Source organism: Protopterus annectens, chromosome 6.part0, assembly GCF_019279795.1.
Source record: "Protopterus annectens isolate FY-2018-M chromosome 6.part0, PAN1.0, whole genome shotgun sequence".
Classification (NCBI taxonomy): domain Eukaryota; kingdom Metazoa; phylum Chordata; order Ceratodontiformes; family Protopteridae; genus Protopterus; species Protopterus annectens.
The window spans coordinates 769,282,036-769,301,940 of record NC_056737.1 but is presented as its reverse complement, the minus strand read 5'-3'; the positions used below and the strand labels follow the sequence as shown (position 1 = coordinate 769,301,940).

General features: G+C 38.5%; 1 protein-coding gene across 2 annotated transcripts in view; it reads left to right on the top strand.

Moving 5' to 3' along the window:
• TIMM9 (translocase of inner mitochondrial membrane 9) overlaps window positions 1-19,905 on the top strand; it is a 499,680-nt gene that overhangs the window by 48,962 nt on the left and 430,813 nt on the right. For both annotated transcript variants that reach the window (XM_044074448.1, XM_044074449.1), the window contains exon 2: window positions 15,041-15,112. In XM_044074448.1, coding sequence (XP_043930383.1) covers window positions 15,074-15,112 — 39 coding nt within the window. In that variant the 5' untranslated portion in view covers window positions 15,041-15,073. The remainder of the gene's footprint in view (window positions 1-15,040; window positions 15,113-19,905) is intronic.

Here is a 19,905-nt window from a genome sequence, read left to right as displayed (position 1 = left end):
TTGGAAGCCATGCCCTCTCAAGCCAGGACTGGAATAGCTGGTCAAGAGGAGAAGGTCAACACCTGCACCATACCACATGCAACACACAGCCCTCTGGAGCACCCACCATCACAGTTCTTGCATAAAAACACAAACCACACACCCACCTTCGTGGAGGCTCTCAATAGAAATCTACCCAAACAGCAGAGACCTCCAAGGCAGAAACTCACTCGACCATCACAACACAGCACAAATCACAATACATATAGCTCACCTACAGAGTGTGCCCCTCAACCTAAGCCATTAAGGCAAAACAGCTTGCCCAATACACTAATCGTAGGTGACTCGATAGTGAGGCAAACTGATGTCCCACTGACTAGGTTGAATGAGGAGAAGGTAACAGTCAGCTGTCTGTCAGGTGCTAGAATGTGACACATAACACACGCACTCAAGTCACTCCACAGCAAATACAAGTATGACGCTGTCACTGTCCATGTGGGTGTGAATGACCTGAGACTCACCTCCCTGGACTACATGAAAAGAGACATGGAGGAGCTTTCAGATTATGTGGCCCAGGCAGGTATGACCGTAGCCCTGAGCAGCTTTCTTCCTTCGCCCAGAATGATACCGCAGTACAAGCAGAAAATTATTGACTTCAACAATTGGCTAAGTTTCTGGTGTCATTCTAAGGGTCATGCTGCTCAAGACTAGAAGTGTAAATCTCAAGATGCGAAGCACTCCTCAAAATGGAGAACATCGACATTTGTGCTGTAACAGAGACCTTGTTTAAAGCAGCAGAAAGCACCCCTGCGCTACCAGACTATAACTCATTCCACACCTTTCGGCCCCAGACATGGGACAAAGCTCCAAAAGCAGTGGTGTCTCCATATTCATAAAGGATATGCACACCCCCAGACTAGTAGCCCAGCATAATGCATCTGAGGTACTTCAGGTACATCTAACATTGGGTAAGATGGAGATTCAGATCGTAGCCTGCTATAGGTCCCCAACAATGTCCCAAATCTCTCACTCCACATTCCTGGAAACTATTAGGGTCCAACCCAACGCTGTCATACTAGGTGACTTCAACTACCCCTCCATCAACTGGGAAAACTACTCGTGCACCAATATACTGGCCCAACGCTTCCTGGAATTCATCAATTCCAGTGCCCTGGACCAGCTCATTCTTACCCTCACTAGAGGAAGCAACATCCTTGACCTGGTTATTATTAACCTGGGCAACCGTTGCTCTACACCAATAGTCAGTTTCTCCCTGGTTAGATCCGACCACAAACTAATCACTATGGAAATCTGCATTCCCCCCGCAAAGGTAACCACCATGAAAAACTTCACCAAAGCTGACTTTGGGCTCCCAAAAACAGAGGTGGCTAACTTCACGGCACCCATGTCAATGGAAAATAGATGCATGACTGCTGAATTATACACTGATGCACTTTACGAACACATACATAAATGCAGGGAACTAGCCATACCCAACAGAACCAAGACGGTCTCCTCCAAAAAAAGGAAGCCAATCTGGTGGTCTCCTGCCATTAATAAACTCTACAACAGAAGGAAAAGACTGTTGCAGAAAATGGTGAAGTCCCAAGACTGGAAAAATGCCCTTATTAGCCTCAAAAAGTTGAGATCCCTCATCAAAACCTCTAAAGCCAGCTATGAAGGCAGAATTTTGGCAGACACTAAAAACAACCACAAAGCCTTCTATAGTTATATCAGGAATCTCCAAGGCAATACCAAGGGTTGCTCTGAGTTACTGCACAGTGGTACCTGCTATACTGAGCCAACAGATATTGCCAGCATAATCTTCTGCCAATCATTAGCGGACCGGAGTTCCGCTGAGGCGACCCCTAACCGGGAAAAAGCTGAAAGACACAAACAAACTGGCCAACAGATTCAGTGCCAACTTTACCCCCCCCCCCCTTCCCAAAGGACCAATCACAATACTGGAGGAATACCAGGCACCCAACATTACTGCAGCACAGGTTAAAGCTGCATTGTCCAAGGCCAAGAATACTGCTTCCATGGGACCGGACAATATCCCTAGCTATGTTCTACATGAACTACAAAGTGAACTGGCACCACATCTGTGTGCCCAGTTCAATCACAGCCTTGCCTCAAGCTTTGTCCCTACCGAATGGTGCACTGCTACAGTCATCCCTCTCCAAAAGGGGGGAGCGACTACAGACCCTGGGAATTATCACCCCATTAGGCTGACTAGTCTGATATGTAAGGCTATGGAACGCATCATCATTAATTAACAAGGATATAGGGAATCTCCAAACTTTAGATCCCACGCAGTTTGGTTTTGTGAAAGGTAAATCATGCTTGCTCAGCCTGGTTGCCTTCTTTTAGTCAGTCACCAGAGCTGTGGATGAGGGCAGGGTAGTTCATACAGCCTACGTCTATCTGGTCAAGGCCTTTGATAGCATTCCCCACTCAGAAATTATTGATAAACTCATCAAACTAGGCATCTACCCTTATATCACTAGGTGGGTTGCAAATCTGCTCACAGAATCAATAGTGTGAAAGTAGTCAAGTCAGACTGCCAAGTAGTCACGAGTGGAGTCCCACACTTGCAACAGCTGGAAAGGCCGCAAAAGTACCTCACAAAGAGGATCCTAGGCCTTAAACATGGACAGACTCAAAAAAAAACAAACAAAAAAAAAAACTCCAGCTATTCTCTGTCTCATATCGTCTACTAAGAGGCGATCAATGCTTAACTTACAAAGCCATGTCTGACACAGCTCTGTTAGAAATGCTACATCTAAGGAAATCCCAGTCCCTCCACACCACAACGCTGCAGGGACCTCGACCTCATTACCACAATCAACAGAACATGCTGGAGGGACAGGTTCATAACCGAAAGACTACCCATGCTCTGGAATAGACTTCCCATACATGTCGAGCAGAGCATCTCACTGGCCCTCTTCAAGAGAAATCCTGATGAGTGGATGAGAAATAGAAAGTTCACCCCGGGGATCACTCCGTTGGCTCTACTTGATAGAGGCACTGAGAACTAACGTCTGGCGGCACGATGCCAGGGCACTTTTATGGGCTAGGCTTGTAAAGGCTCCAGGGCCATTAGCCTAGTACACACCTATGAACTTATGCATGGTATGTGGTGTGGAGGGCTGTGGAGATCACGTATGTTTTTTGCCTCTGAGGTCTCCTTTTTTTGGGTATGTTTATGTGGAGGACCTCCGCATATGTAGATGTGTGTTGTGTAGGTGTGGGTGGTGTTTGAGGTGTAGTGATTGTGTTGACAACCTTTTCAGTGCCAGATATACTGGCTTGAGGGAGAGAGAGCTTGGACTCCAGGTGCATAATGTAATTGCATCTCTCACAAATTGTGTTCCTAGGTGGTGGTAGTAGTAGTAGATAGTTGTCCGTGTACATGTGGTAGTTGTTACACTGTCTCAGGATGTCCATATCAACCAGACTGGCAGGAGAAACTGTAGGAAATTGTCCATCCATATTTGTCAGAGTCTGAGGGAAAAAGGCCAGGGAGAGCTAAGGAGGTGGGCCTAAAGCTCAAGTGCTTAAACCAAAACTAAGAGCTTAGAATAGCACTTAAGAATAACAATTAACAATTTAGACAAGCTATAAATAAGCAGTAATAAATCCAACAGGAAAGATGCAGTTGTACACTTCAGAGAACAGGCAGCAAGTAGTGGGAAAAAGCAAAATGAAGTAACAGAGTAGTAGGAAGAAATGCATATTAGAAAAATATAAGCAGCTGAATTTTTTTTTTTTTAAGTAGAAAGGAAGAGAGTAGGAACAGAAGATGATTCAAGGTTAAGTGACTAAGGGGTTTGGCCTTCCCGAATGAGCTAAAGAGATGGGACTGGGAGGAATGTCCCAGATCAGATTTATAGTAGGCGTGGGCAACAGCATAAACCACCACAGATCAGAAAACAATGTCAGCAAATATATAAATCATTCAGTCAAGCAAAAATAAAGACAGTGCAGAACTTTGAAGTGCCAAAAAAATACTTATCAGCTCTATGTTTCCAGATTGTTTGAGAAGCACTCTGTCAGAACGCAAGGAGATTCTAGCAATGATCTGCCTTCCTTTCAGTTTTACTTATAACTTCCACTTGTATTTTTCATTGTTGTAGTGGTTTCACTGGGTGGAAATTTTATTTATTTTCTTGTGTTAACCAGGACAGATCGCTGAGCTAGATCAACCATTTTACAGCTTCAGCATGGGAGATTGCAGACACAAAAGTATAAATTTAATCAAAAGCTATGTTGGGGTGTGATAAACCAGTATACATAAAGGTTAAATAATATAAATATATATATATATATATATATATATATATATATATATATATATATATATATATATGTGTGTGTGTAATTTAAACACAGTACAGTAAGTTAGGAAAACTGCCATAAGGAATTGTTGGCATATTTACAGTATGAATATTAAAAGTTAGAATGAAGATTATGTGAGGAAGACAGAGGGATTGGTATAAAGATTAATTTTTTATTATAAGATTAAGAGGTGAAGAGTGGAGAAGAAACAAGTGGATGTAAATATGAGAATGTTAGGGTAGTTGATAAGTAGTGGATGCAGATGGGTTTGTTGCAGGTACAGATTGTGAAAAGTGTAAGAAATAATGTCAATGGAAAAGGCTATTTTTTATTTATTGATTAGAGAGTGGGGATGAGGTAAGAGTGGAGGTAATATGAGAAGTTCCCTATTAGTAAGTCGAACGCTTACCTTATCGAATCCCTAAATGTCGACCCATCCATATCGAAACGCGAAAACATCAAACGTCCAGAAGAGCGAAACCAGAAATGTCGAATCGTCATGGTTGGCCTTCTGCGGTATAGCTCCATAAGGTAAGTGTGCAATAGTTACGGACCTTAGAGTTAGGGTGCGGTTAAGATAAGTGCATGGATGGTAATGTATGTTAGATTTAGTGTAGGGTTTTTTGTTAAGTGTATGTGTGTCGATTATTTACTTTGTTTGTGTTTAGCTTTTTAAGGTAAGTGTGCAATAGTTATGGACCTTAGGGTTAGGGTGCGGGTTAAGTTAAGTGCCTACTTGGTGGTATATGTAGGATTTAGTGTAGGGTTAGAAGTAGGGTTTAGATTTAGGGTTAGATGTAGGGATTTGGTTAGTGTATGTATGTGGTTTATTTAGTTTGTTTGTGTAGGTAGTATGTAGTGGGTGGTGGGGTGGGACAAGTATGATAGTTCGTTGTTTTGAATTTTGCGGTTTAGGGCATTGTGTTTTTGCGGTTCGATAAGGACGACTCGACGTTTAGGGATTCGATAAGGTAAGCCTTCGTGTTTATAATATAGACCCATATGAGTCTACTGTATTAGGAAGTGAATGTATAGTAGAGGAGTTACTGTGAGAAGTGTAGAGTGGTTATGGTCTTCATATCAGGCCTTCATTTGTGAACCACCATATCAGAAGGACTTTTAAAATCAGACTCTTGCATGTGTGTATAAAATGGGAAAAAATTAAGTTATAGTACAGAAAGATTTGTTAGTTTTTGCAATTCATACATTAAATCTTACATTAGACAATTGTACTAAAGCATGTTAGAAATATTTGAACATAAGTCTGCATCTCACAGTAGGATGTTATGAGTAATTTCAAGGCACTAACTTTTTTTATTTTGTAATAATGCAGATTTTTAACCGAATCATGAAACTGTTGTGTTCTGATGGGTTAAGAGAGATGAGGTGCTAATTTAATTAAATGGTTGGGGACAGCAGAAAGAAATCCTTTTCATATGAAGACTGCATTGTTGCTGGTTTCTGTAATAATGCAGTTCCAGATATGCCGTATTCCTTTTGAGTGCATAAATAGCCAACATATTTATTAAATGTATATATTTTTGTAGACAATCTAAAGTTTTGAGTTGTTCTAACCTGAATTATTACAAAAATCTCTGAAATACTTAACACCATTTAGCTAACTGCTGTGTCAGATCTGTATAGTAACATATTTATGAACATAAATGCATTTCAGCTATGTTGTAAGCACTGACAGAAAGCAAGACCAATACACCATTATACCACCTATACACCTTATAGACGTTGAGCATATTTTTAGACAGTAGCCTTAAAAGCTTCTGTTAGCCTTCCACTTCCCTAACCCATTTAACTCCAGTGAAGTTGGAATATTGTTATAACTTAAAACTGCTGGCCAAATTTCTACTAAATTCTTAGTTTGAAAAGTAAGATGCAAGTTTAAACTTCCAGTCATCATTACCTATGTGTTTTCTTTTTTTTAATGTATCTTCCATCATTTACCTTTGTCTTTTGTTTGTACTAAGGTGTATATACTTTTTTTTTATTTATAACATTTGTATGTCAGACTTGATTTGCAGTGTTTTTCACCTCATTTATTTAATCTGACATGCATTTTATTGTAGTTGTATCACCACACATTGTGTTGCTATCAGACAGTATTTCTGTGTCAAGCAAGTTTGATAATAGAAAGTCACATTAATAAGGAAACTGTGGGAGACCTGCAGTGGAACTGCCTTCAGATGCTCCATTTCTGGTGTGCCACCAATGAATAACATATTTCTAGACCTGTATTTCGCCTGGAGTTAAACGGTCAGCTTGTCAACTCCATCCCACGTGCAGCAGATTAACTTAATATTTTTCATTATCCTCTAGACAGCTACAAAATTTCTAAAGCAGATGGGAGATTTAACCCATAACTCTTAATATTCTACTAGTACAAGGATGGTGCCTGCTTACAGATGGTACTTGTATATGTTTGTGAATATGACATCCATCAAATGTCAATGCTACAGCTTTCTCTAAAGAAACTACTTGGCTAAAGCACACATGCAGTTATATCAACATTGTATCTACACAATGGCTGGGATTCATAGATTTAGTATATTGATCAGTACAAATCAGCATGGGCAGCTGCAACATGCAGGAAGTGGGCAAATCAGAGAAACGTAAATCATGCAAATGCCCAAACCAGCAGAATATGCAGCACATGCTAATGAGTATATAATGACATGGAAATGAGGAAGGCAATGCAAATGAAACAGTGTAACATTTGCAAATTATGACACACAAAATGCCAGACTGATTCAGAAACTTATAAAGTAGCTGCACTGTGCTGCAGTGCATACACCAAGAGTCATGGTGTGCATGAGGGGAGCATTGTTTGGATTAATGCCTGCAGTCATGTATGTGGTGGCTATGTGTGCCAGTAGTGTAGGTACAGACAGTGCCGGACATGCTATTAGATGAGTGACCCGCAGACTGAAATATTTGCATGTGGACAGGGAGACTTTGGAAGTGTGTTGCCCACAAGCAGACTCAAGGGGGATGTCCATTCCTGTGGATACTAAGGTGTAATATCTTAGCCACATAGACCTTTTGGAAACCTACTGGGAACATGTTAGAGATACCATAGGTACCAACCACGTGAACCTTGAACCAGTTCTGGTGTGCTGCATGTAGAGGAGCATATCTAGTTTCCCTAGTGCCTTGGGAGCATGTACATTCCCATTATGGCCCCACCTTGTCCAGTGGAACTGCTGTGTCAACAGAAGGAACTTATCAGAGATGCTGTGAGGGGATTGCTCACAGTCAGAATTTCCTAGTTTGTAGGTGTACACACAAAGTAAAAAAGTCTCTACATACAGTTACCTTGCAAGCAGGAAGCGGGACTCTTGTAGCATGTTGTTTATTGTGTGTTGTATGCAGTGCTAGCCATGTCTTACTGCCTTGGTTGATGGCAGTGATCAGAGGTCAGGATTGAATCTCAGACCCTGGAACTGTAAGGCATAGATTTTAACCAGTTGCTGTTGTACTAAATATTTTGTCTTGGGTGAGTGGTATAAATAGTGGCAGTTAACTTGGATATGCAGTTGGCTAATGTTATGGACCTTATCCTTGACGTCTAATTGATCTTAGAGAAAAAAATTTAACTGTGCACCATCTCTTCTTTCTTGTCTAAAATTACTAGAAACCAGTTTGTCATTTTGACAGTTTTGTTCTCAGTTCTGTAACCAAAAGGAGAGTCTTCAGCAAAAGGATGATGTGAATAGTTAGCTCTGGTGCTACACAGCAAGGACAGAATCCATAAGACATTGATCCCTTTATTAAGGGACCAAAAGGTTATGAACCGGTGGTCCTCCTAAGTGATTAGTGGGGTCAAAATTTGACTGACTGATTGATTTATCAATTATTATTATTGCCCATTGTAGAGTACACCGGCCCATTTGGTATGTACCTCACAAGACATCTGCAACAGCTGGAAAGGCCATAGAAATACATCACTAAAAGAATCACAGGCCTAAAGCAGATGCCCTATGCTGACCATCTAAAAAAAAACTCCAGCTATACTCTGTGATATATCATCTACTCAGAGGTGATCACTGCTTAACATACAAGGCCATGTCAAACCCTGAGCTGTTGGACATGCTCCACTTAAAGAAATCCCAATCCCTCAGAGCCACTTGCTCCAGGGATCTAAACCTTGTCATAACAATGAACAAAACATGCTGGAGTGATAGGTTCCTGACCCAGAGACTCCCCATACTCTGGAATAGACTGCTCATACATGTCAAGCAGAGCACCTCCTTGGCCCTCTTCAAAAGGAACCTTGACAATTGGATGGGGAGATAGGAAAGTCACCTCTGGGATCACATCAGTCACCCTGCTAGACAGGAGTCCAGGGAAGTAAATATTGTGGGAAGAAATATCCTGGGAATTGTTTTGGCTAGGCTTGTATAGGCCCTAGGGCCGATAGCCTAGTACCAACCTATGAACCTCTAAGGGCTGTCTTACTAGAGGAAACTGGTATTTAGCATGCAAGTCATGTTTTTTGGGATAGAGTTGTAGGGCTGAAGTTTGTGCAGATTCTTCACTACTGAATGGACTCCATTTTTAGAGCAGTCATGGTCCCGAATGAAGCTGTACTTAACAGGTCTGATTTTTAGCCGCAGCTGGTGGATGTAACAGAGGCAAACTGTCAGATGCCCATTCCTGAGGAAGAGGTGTGGACCATATGCTGCTTAGGATTCATCCCTTCCCATCTTTCCTTACCCTTTGACTTGCTTATGAAACTTAATACTGTAAGCAGAGTAAAAAAAAAATAGATAAAACAAAACAACGGACTCACCACGAACAAAACGTCTATTCAGACATTAAACATCAAAAAAACTTTTATTAACGGTAAGCGCTTTCGCGTATTTGAGATACGCTTCCTCAGACCATGACTTAAAATAAACATTGCTTGAGCTTATATAATCAAAACAGTCATCATTAGGACAATTAGATAATTGATAAATTAGTAAATTAGATAATTATCAAAGCTTCTTCAAGCGACAGTACAATATAATATAAAATTGCTTCAGATATAAAAACATTTAAACAAGTAAATTGCATTTGATCTATAGTCTGTTATAACAAAAAGAACTACAGATAAATCTATCATAAAACTATTAGACATAGTATTTAGAACAAACCCTATAAATTCTAATATAACTAAGTATAAGTATGTAGTTCCTCGAGCTAAACTTATAAACTAAGCTCAAACTATTAAATATGGTAAACTAGTCTCAGAGTTATGATTATAAAAATAAATTCAAATATTAAGCATCAAACATATATTAAATAAAAATATAAATCTAAATGCAAGCATGAAATACCATATAGACACTATATATTGTGAACAATAATAAAACTAAATAAAATATTAAATAAAAAATTTTTTTGGAACATCATATATAGAAAGTATGATAAAATATCATATATGCAACTTATAAAGTGTTCATAACCAACTCATCTACGGGATTTAAGATATGATCTAAGTGAAACATAAGTATTTAAACCAGGGGAATAATGTCCCCTTAGTTTAAAGATCCATTGTAATTCTTTTTGTTCCAGGTGGCACATGTAATCTCCACCTCTTACACTTTGTTCAACAATCTGCAAAACCCTAAAAACAAAAAAATGGTCAGTATAAAGTATAACATGCCTTGCTAAGGCGTTTAATTCATTGTTACATTTAATGTCATATAGGTGGTTGTAAATTCTGTTTTTCAATTTTCTTTTGGTTAAACCTATATAAAAAACAGAACATAACTCACAAGTGGCCAAATAAATCAGGCCAGAGGTGTCATAAGAGGCTTGAAATCTAGGAACAAAAGAATAATCCAATACAGGATGTATAAAAACTTGATCTTTTGAGATGCATTTACAATAACTGCAGTGATTACACGGAAAGATACCCATTTCTTCCTACACTAAGTTCTCTGTCAGTATGTGCGACACCTGAATTGGCACATAAAAGCCTTTTTAAGTTCTTATTATTTCTAAAGGTAAATAGGGGAACATTGCCTACTATTTTCAGTGTCTGTTCATCGGTTGTCAAAACACCCCAGTTATCAATAATAATTTTCTTAATATTTAAACTATCATTGGTGTAAGTGGTCACAAATCGTACCCTCTCAGTTGCATTCTTTGAACGTTTAAATGTGAAACCATCATGGCGTGGCTTATAAGTATCAACATAATTAGAGGTATGTATCTCCCCTAAGACCTGAGCTCTAGTACGTTTGGTCAGGGTTTTATCATAGCCCCTCTCTATAAATATAGTCTCCATTCTGTCAGCTTCTACTAATAAATCCATGTTGTCTCTACAAAGCTTAGATACCCTATTGAATTGACTCTTTATAATGCCACCAAAAACATGGCGAGGATGCATGCTATCAAATCGTAATATTGTGTTCTTCCAGCATGTTTTTCTATGTAAGGTGGAAGTCGGTCTACCTCCTCTAATAGATAGGCTGACATCTAAAAAATTCACCAATTCATATGATGTTTCTACAGTAAATCTAAGGAAGCTAGTAGTGGTTTCTAACTGACACATGAACAAATTAAATTCATCTAGGGTCCCATCCCATACAACTAAAATATCTACAAAGCGCCTATATACATGGGCCTTGTTAAACCATTGGTGTGTAAAAAGAAATTCCCTTTCCCATTGATACACCACCAAGTTGGCGTATGTATTTGCACAGGGGGTGCCCATAGCTACACCTGACTGTTGTAGAAATAGACACCCCCCGAAAGAAAATACATTATTCGATAACACTAAATCCAGGAGCTGACAATTAAGAATTTCTTTGTTGCGATCAATGGAAGGAAATATTTGAATAAGTTCCCTTATTGCTTGTATGCCCTTATCATTTGGAATGGATGTGAACAAACTCTGAACATCCATTGTAATCAGTAGATGGTGTCCTTTTATTAGCTCAATTTCCAGGGAATTTAAATATTCTAGCAGCTAATAAGTATCCTTTAGGATACTAGGAATGTCATTAACTAAAGGTTTTAAAATGTTCTCCAAATAAATGGAGACATTCTCAGTTGCCCACTTTTCTCCAGAAACTATGGGTCGTAAAGGAGGTGGGTTGATGCCTTTATGCATCTTTGGTAGACCTTTGATGACAGGAGTCTGTGAATGTTCATTATGAAAAAACTCATAAAGCTCTTTTGAAATCTGACTACACATGAGCAAATCATATAGTAAATCATTAATGTTGTGAATTATTTTTATGAGTTCTCCATCATCTATACTGACATAAGTGGTGTCATCACTCAACATATCATGCTTAAAGGCTACATAATCTTCACTATCAAACAATACCATACCTCTGCCCTTGTCTGCAGGTCTAATGACAAGGGACGGATCCTTAATGAATTTGTCCAAAGATAATCTCTCTTCCTTGGATAGATTAAAATACATGCATTTTCTATTACCATTATGAAAGTAATTATAAAGATCACGCTCGCACATTTTTATAAAGCAGTCTATATGTCCTGGTAAAGGCGGAGAAAAAGTACTTTTCCGTTTGTGACAAGGGAGTTCAAAATTAAATTGCTCAGTTCCAGTTTTCTTAGTATTAAAGTAAAGCTTAAGGGCTATGGCTCGCCCAAATAAGCGCAGGTCTGTTAATATGTCAGATAAAACACTTCCCTTTGAGGGAACAAAAGAAAGCCCTTTATTTAACAAGCTCATGTCATGAGATGTAAGCACAAACCTGGAAAGGTTGAAAAAGATGTGCTGTACGGTCTCTGTCTCCTCCTCTGATGAACGGTGCTCTCTCCCGAATACTTGCGTTTCTTCCTTCCCCAACTCTCGGATCGATCGCACGAAAAGGTGGTCTTTTTTATCGGAAGCGGTAAAAAAATGTGTGATATCAGGAGCACCATATTTACGTATCGCTCCCATGCTTTTCTGTATTCCCAAGTTGCGATTAGCTTCTTGGTTGGGTAACTGGGTGGAAGTTGCTGCTAGAGGATCAGCTGTGGCAGGTAACTCTGGTGGCGTAATGAACGCTTCATCGGAGGCATCATCTGCGGGGCGGGCCACAGGAGCTGGTGGTGAAAAGGAACTGATAGGATCAGCTGCTATTAGCGTATGATCGGATGGCGCCAAATTTCGAATCACATTCTCTGCCAATGAGCTACGATCCACCCTCCTTTGCCAAACAAAGACTCCCCCAGAGGAGAAGTCTCGATAATCACGCTGCAGTTTTTTGTGTTTTATTTGTTGTAATTTCAAAGCATAAGAATTGACTTGATTGTAAATACTTTCAAGTCTCTTAATACAAAAGTCATTATGAAAATTTTCTTTTAATTCCTTATTCAATTTGTTCACTTGGATCAGTAGCTGATTTTCAATTGGACTAAAATAATCTATTAGCAATTGCACATACTTGAAGCTAGTGTCCAAATTTATTTCCTGCCACTTCTTAAGAAGGGCAGGATGACTTTCACCATACGAGGGCATGCATAGTATCCGCATGCCCCTAGGAACTAATTTAAAGTGTAGACAAGCCTCCATGTGCTTGCGCTGCCATATCAAATGCTGCAGCTAATACAAATCATTTTCAAGCTGCTTAATTTTTGAATTAAATACTTCGATGTTGTCAACAGTATCAGCATTAGATATTGATGCAGAAACGCTAAAATCCAAAGCCAATAAAGGGTTAGTAGTATACCCAGTGATAGAAGTCCACTGATGTTCACTTGAAACTGCCCTCGGTTCCAGATTATAGTCTAATTCCACATTGGAGTTTGCCATCTCGTGTGTAGGAGCAGTCCAAAAAAACAGCCAAACGAAGTAAAAAATAAAGATGGACTGTTCCGACTAAAGAGTCCCAGTTTAAACGTATTTGTAGAAATAGATAAAACAAAACTACGGACTCACCACGAACAAAACGTCTATTCAGACATTAAACATCAAAAAACTTTTATTAACGGTAAGCGCTTTCGCGTATTTGAGATACGCTTCCTCAGACCGTGACTTAAAATAAACATTGCTTGAGCTTATATAATCAAAACAGTCATCATTAGGACAATTAGATAATTGATAAATTAGTAAATTAGATAATTATCAAAGCTTCTTCAAGCGACAGTACAATATAATATAAAATTGCTTCAGATATAAAAACATTTAAACAAGTAAATTGCATTTGATCTATAGTCTATGTTATAACAAAAAGAACTACAGATAGACTTTCTTATAATCAATATAAAATATATATATCCATCATAAAACTATTAGACATAGTGTTTAGAACAAACCCTATAAATTCTGATATAACTAAGTATAAGTATGTAGTTCCTCGCGCTAAACTTATAAACTAAGCTCAAACTATTAAATATGGTAAACTAGTCTCAGAGTTATGATTATAAAAATAAATTCAAATATCAGTCACCCTGCTAGACAGGGGTTCAGGGAAGTAAATGTTGTGGGAAGAAATATCCTGAGAATTGTTTTGGCTAGGCTTGTATAGGCCCTAGGGCCGATAGCCTAGTACCAACCTATGAACCTCTAAGGGCTGTCTTACTAGAGGAAACTGGTATTTAGCATGCAAGTCTTGTTTTTTGGGATGGAGTTGTAGGGCTGAAGTTTGTGCAGATTCTTCACTACTGAATGGACTCCATTTTTAGAGCAGTCATGGTCCCGAATGAAGCTGTACTTAACAGGTCTGATTTTTAGCCGCAGCTGGTGGATGTAACAGAGGCAAACTGTCAGATGCCCATTCCTGAGGAAGAGGTGTAGACCATATGCTGCTTAGGATTCATCCCTTCCCATCTTTCCTTACCCTTTGACTTGCTAATGAAACTTAATACTGTAAGCAGAGTGAGCAAATACCCTGCCCTAGAACCAACATGTTCACCTAGTTTTGATTTTTTTTTTGCGACTGTATAGTAATTTCCCCTCTGAGTCAAGTAATACATTAGAAAATATTGTGTGGGCTTATTTATTTTAAGTTGTCCTATGTAAAATGTTTAACTACATGGTAGCTGTTCTCTGGCACTGCACAAATAAGGAATGCAGAGGAATGTGGAGTTTTATCTCAATATTTGCAGAGTTTCTTTAGTAAAAGGTCTGCGTTTCCTCTCTCTCTATTGTGGCATATTCATTGCTTGAAACATTTATAGTGTGACAGTGCTGCCATTTTTGGGTACAGCTTTATTCATACCTAAAGCACGAGTCCTTGCACTGTGTGTACAACAGAAGTGGTCCACTGTCAGTAGTTTTGTAGCAGCGGTAATGATACTAGTAGCAACAGTAATAATAAAAACCCATGTTTATTCTTTTATAGTGAAATGGAAGCATAGCATGAGTTCCAAGTGATGCCAACAAACTTTCAGATCTGGACTTTAAAGACCTAGTTGGTTTACAGAGCAAGTGGGAGTTTAGCTAAAGAACCACTTATCTGAACATTTTCATAAAGTAGGGTTTTGGGACGAAGAGAGGACTGCTAAATTGGATGTATATGGGAAGTCTGAATTCAGTATCTGCTGAATCTACTTATAAAAGAATGAATGTGTGTGTCAACAGTTATGGACATAGTACATAAGTGAGAAAGGGAAAAGCAGTTTAAATTAAGGGCATTTATTTTCAAAGTGTCCTTACTGTTTAGGCTTAAATTATATTGTTTTAAACCATTATATACTTCCATAAATTTTCCTTTTTTGTTTACTTGACTTAACATTATTTGAAATTTATTTACAGAGAAAACTGAGAAATCTTGACTATCACGGAGAGATGTCTGGGCAGATGTTAGAATCGGATCAAATTAAGCAGGTAACATAGTGTTTACAAATAAACCAATCATTAGGAAAATGCAGAATATATAGTGGTTATTTAAATGGTAAAAGTTTGTCTCAGTTTAGATAACACTGGTTTATTTTATATTTGCCATGATAACATTTTATTTCTGATTACAGAGCAGTAATTTAACACTAGTGGCACTGGCATTGCGGCAGCTACAGAATATACTCCTCTGAGCCCCCACCAGAGAAGAAAGGTGGCCATAAGAAGCTCATTTCTTTTCTGTAGCTAGACGTCTGATACCTGATCCACTGCTTAGAGTTGGCTGATGTCAAAGATCTTAATTGTGTATTTGTCCATTGCTTTGTAACCAGAGAAGAAAGGTGGCCATAAGAAGCTCATTTCTTTTCTGTAGCCAGACGTCTGATGCCTGATCCACTGCTTAGAGTTGGCTGATGTCAAAGATCTTAATTGTGTATTTGTCCATTGCTTTGTAACCTGCACATAGGCATGGGGACAAGTTAAATTAGACAGGTTAGTGTAAGCAACATGCATGTGAAGGTGGGAGGGAATAAAGTGCCTGAAGGAAACGCTGAAAGTTGGGGGAAAAAACATTTCAGCTCCCCTCAGTCAGGAATGCAACCTGTGGATCAGCAACTGTGATGACTGCACCTTTGCCGGTCTAATATTTTTACAAGATTATGTTTTTGTGGTAATAGAAACCTTCTTACACTTTTTTAAACTGTACTATGAAATTTTTAAATGGAGGGAGGCAAAATTGTGTAAAAGGATTTTTTGTATTCTATATATGTTCTGCATGAAGAAAAAATAAGTAAAATAAAATTATTTTAAATCAGACTATAACATAGAAATAACTAAACGTAAAAAGCCAGAAAATAATCTTAATTATAACACTGACTTCTTCAGCTAAACATGTTCAAATGTAATTACAGACTACAAAACCTACAACTGTAAATACCTTTACAAATTGCATTATTCATTTAATCTCTACCAGTAAAAACATCAGTTTATTTTCGTCATTAAAACTTAATAATTCTTGTAAAAATAAGTAAGTTCAGTTCACTGTAAGTCCCTGAGAAAATAATGCTAACTTAATAATATACATTGCTTAACATCTAAGTGAAGATGATCAACATTTCCATCTTGTTGACATTTTGCAACGAAAGGTGCTACACATGGACTTCTGGTATGGCTTTGGCTTGTTGCGAGTAGAATGCAAAAACTGTAACCGCTGCTGGAGCATAGCAATAAATAGTTTTTGAAAGAAATTCTGGTTTGGTTTCCCTCTGGGATTTCACCAAAGGTAGGAGTGGGTTTCCTGATGAAGAAAATTTTATTTAGGAGGAGTAAATCCAGCAATTTAATGGATGAAGAATGAGTGATGATGGTGGGCAAGGAAGAGGTACAGGAAGGGAAAGTTACCCTTGAAACAATATGAGGCGGAATTAAGGATGTTAAAACGACACCATTAGAAAGTGTAGCAGCACAAGAAAAGAAAATGGATGAAGTGATAGATGGCCTAAATGAGCATGCTACAGTTATTCAGGACACTTTAGCATAAAACAAAGAGCTTAAAGCTCAGGTGGAGGCATCAGAAGCAAGGGTCAACTGGTTGGAAGCAAAGGTGGTGGATCTTTAAGATCGTGTTAGGAGAAAGACTAAAAATAAGTGGGATCCCAGAGCAGTCAGAGGGCTCGGACTGTAAAAAAATTTGTGAAACCATTGCTGGACAGGAGGACTTGGATCCCCAAGGTGAAATAAAATTAGAAGGGACTCACAGGACTGCATGGCAACCAGAAGGGGAGCAGTGAAGTAAGCCCAGGTCGATTACAGTCGGACTGTAAATTTTTGAACTGAAGGAGAGACTGTTGAAGGAGTTGTGTCAGCCAGGAAAGAAGTTGTGGGGGGTGTGACAATGCACATTGATCATGATTATTCCTCTGAGACCAGTACTATGTGTGTTGAGAGAAAAGGATGAGATGGAAGATGTAGCCTGCTACCCTGAGAAGTTATGCTCCAGGTATAACAAGTTTGTTCTCTGGTCCTAAAGAGACAATGTAATTTGTTAAGCTAGTAAACCTGCAAATCAGTGAGGAATCAAAGCAACAGAGCAATATCTGGGAAGTGAAGGAGAGAAGCAAAAGGAATTATCATACAAGGACAGCAGATATTATTTTCCATTGTTCCAAAGACAAAAGAGATTAACATGGAAATGGCAGACGAAGGAGAAGTAAAAGAAATAATCGAGTGGCCAGTTAAGTGCGAAGTATAAAGAAGTTGCTGCTATGATCTATACGAGTGTTTGGACTGTAAATATTTGATATGGTTAGTTCTGATAATATTGATAACTAGTAAGTCAGTAAAGGGCTCATTGGAAGAAGATGTGGACATTCTGAGGGGAGAAGACTGGTATGAATGGTAAGAGACTGGTATAAATGACGGGACTGTGAATAGTTTTTAATGTTGGTTCAGATAATACCAAGAACTGGATAGCTCAGCTGAAAGAAGTAGATCTTCAGAGGATTATGTAGTCACTCGGGGAAGAGAGGACATATATGAACTTTGTGTGACTTTCATTATGACTCTATTTAGTGCACTTTTATTTTTCCTATGGTGTTGAGTTTGTAAAAAAAAATCCACTTTTATCTTTGGGCGGATGCTGTCACGTGGGATAAGCTGAAGTAAATGTACGTCAAGATGGGTGTCATTTATCCACATGACAGCCAGTGAAAACTGGCTTTAGTAAGGAAGGGAATGAATCACTGTAAAGAGGGGAGATTGTTTTTAAGAAGACTGTGAAGTACACAGTTCTGGAAGTCTGTGACACACAGGCCTAGAGCATAGTTTTAAACAATTAGGGATAGACCCATCATGATTAGAGAGCGGAACTTGTTATTATAAGAGTGGAAAAACAAAGGTGGGTTTATGTAAGACACGATGAGCAGGTAAGAAGTGAAAATATTTTTAAAAAATTAAGGAAAAGGTAAAAAAATTCCTTTAATATTTGTTAATTATCTTGTTGAATTACATAATTTTCTATAAGTCTTTCGTAGGACATATGTGATTTATATTTACCCAGTCAGTACAATACAGTCTTTAATATAAAATATCATTCGGGATTTTCAAGTTATAATAATTTTATAATAGAAAAACTGGGGGTTCTCAGAGGGAAGGCTGAAGAGCAAGACCAGTAACAATGGGGAGGAGAAGGAAGGGAAAGAAAACAAGACTAGGTGAAATATCCCAATTGCATTTAGGCACTGTCATAGTCATGATAGATGGAGGACAAGAGCTGATGCTAGGCTCTACAGAGATGGTGTTGCTCTAAAGAAGGAAGTCTTGTATATAGTTTCTAAGTGGAGTAGGGAAGGGGAGAAACGTCAAAAAAAAAGTTGAATATTGGTGTCAGAATATAGATCATAGAAGAGTGGTTGATCAGTATGATACGAAAAAGAATGAGGAAAAAGGGAGAAGTACTGCACTGCGGTAATATGACTGGAAAGAGGCAGGTTAAAACCAAATGTAATGCAAGTTCAAAAAACTATGATAGAGATTAAATCCTGGAATGTCAGTGACCTAGTAAACAAACTGGAGGGAAGGAGACCTAAATTATATTAGGGACTTTAAAACACACGTAACCACCTTGAAGAAAACTCACTTTAGTAATCAGGATCACAAGATGTTAAAGAAAAGAGGATATAAATCTGATGGCAAGTTTGAGCTTGGGCAATAATTAAAAGGAGAGGGACAGTAATTCTATTAAAAAAGACCTGTCTGTTGGAGATAATAGGGAGGTGTTAAAGGACAATAAAGGTAGAATGGCAGGGATAAAAGGGACAGTTGAAGGAATAAAGATAATCGTTTCGATTTACGTCCCTCGAGACATACGTGCAAGAGAAATAAGATTTTATTAGACATTATGCATTTTCAAGAGGGGATAGCAAAGGAGACAGGAGATTGAAATATTGTGGATAGGACAGATAAGTAGACAAATGTCCAAGAGAGAAAGTTGATGAAGGAAGGAATACTTTTAGCTGAACATATGAGGAAGATAGGGATGTATGATACATAGTATTCTGCAAGAAAACAGGAAGATACAGACACTTTTCACACAGATGTAACACGTCAAGAACAGATGGAAGTTATATTTCTACAGAGCGTATTCATAATATGCTGGATGGAAGCATAGTGCTGACAATTCATTCAGGTCATGCTGCTGTAGGGTTAAATTTTGGGGGGGATGTAACACAAAATTAAGTTATGGTGAGTGACGGTAGATTGGTTAGAGAAAGGGATGGAGAGGGAATAGTTAAAGAAGGAAACGGGAAGTGGAAGGAGAAAAGATAATGGATGCCTTAGACTGGAAAAGGATAAAAGAGTAATTGTAAGGATAAAGGTAGAATAGGGAAGGAGATATGGGCAGTTGGATGAAAGGAGGATAGAGTAGAATAAAGAATTGTAACACATCCAAAATAAAAAAAAATGTAAAGGACATAAAAGAGTATGAAAATTAGAGATTTACTGCAACTGGCTCAGAAAATAGAAGATGAGAGAATATGGAAGAAGGTGATAGTGGTAGAGCAAATATGATTATGACAAAAAGAGGCAGAGAAAGGTATATTTAAAATACAGGTGAATATTGAGGAGACAATGGCAGTTAAATTGGGAGAGATGGTACTGTCTAAACTCGTTTTAATGTCAGTACTTGTATGAGGAGGAAGATGAGAACAGATTGAGAGATGGAACAAGGAATATGGAATGGCACTTACCAAAGATGTCACAGATAACTGAGGAGGAAAAGAGAT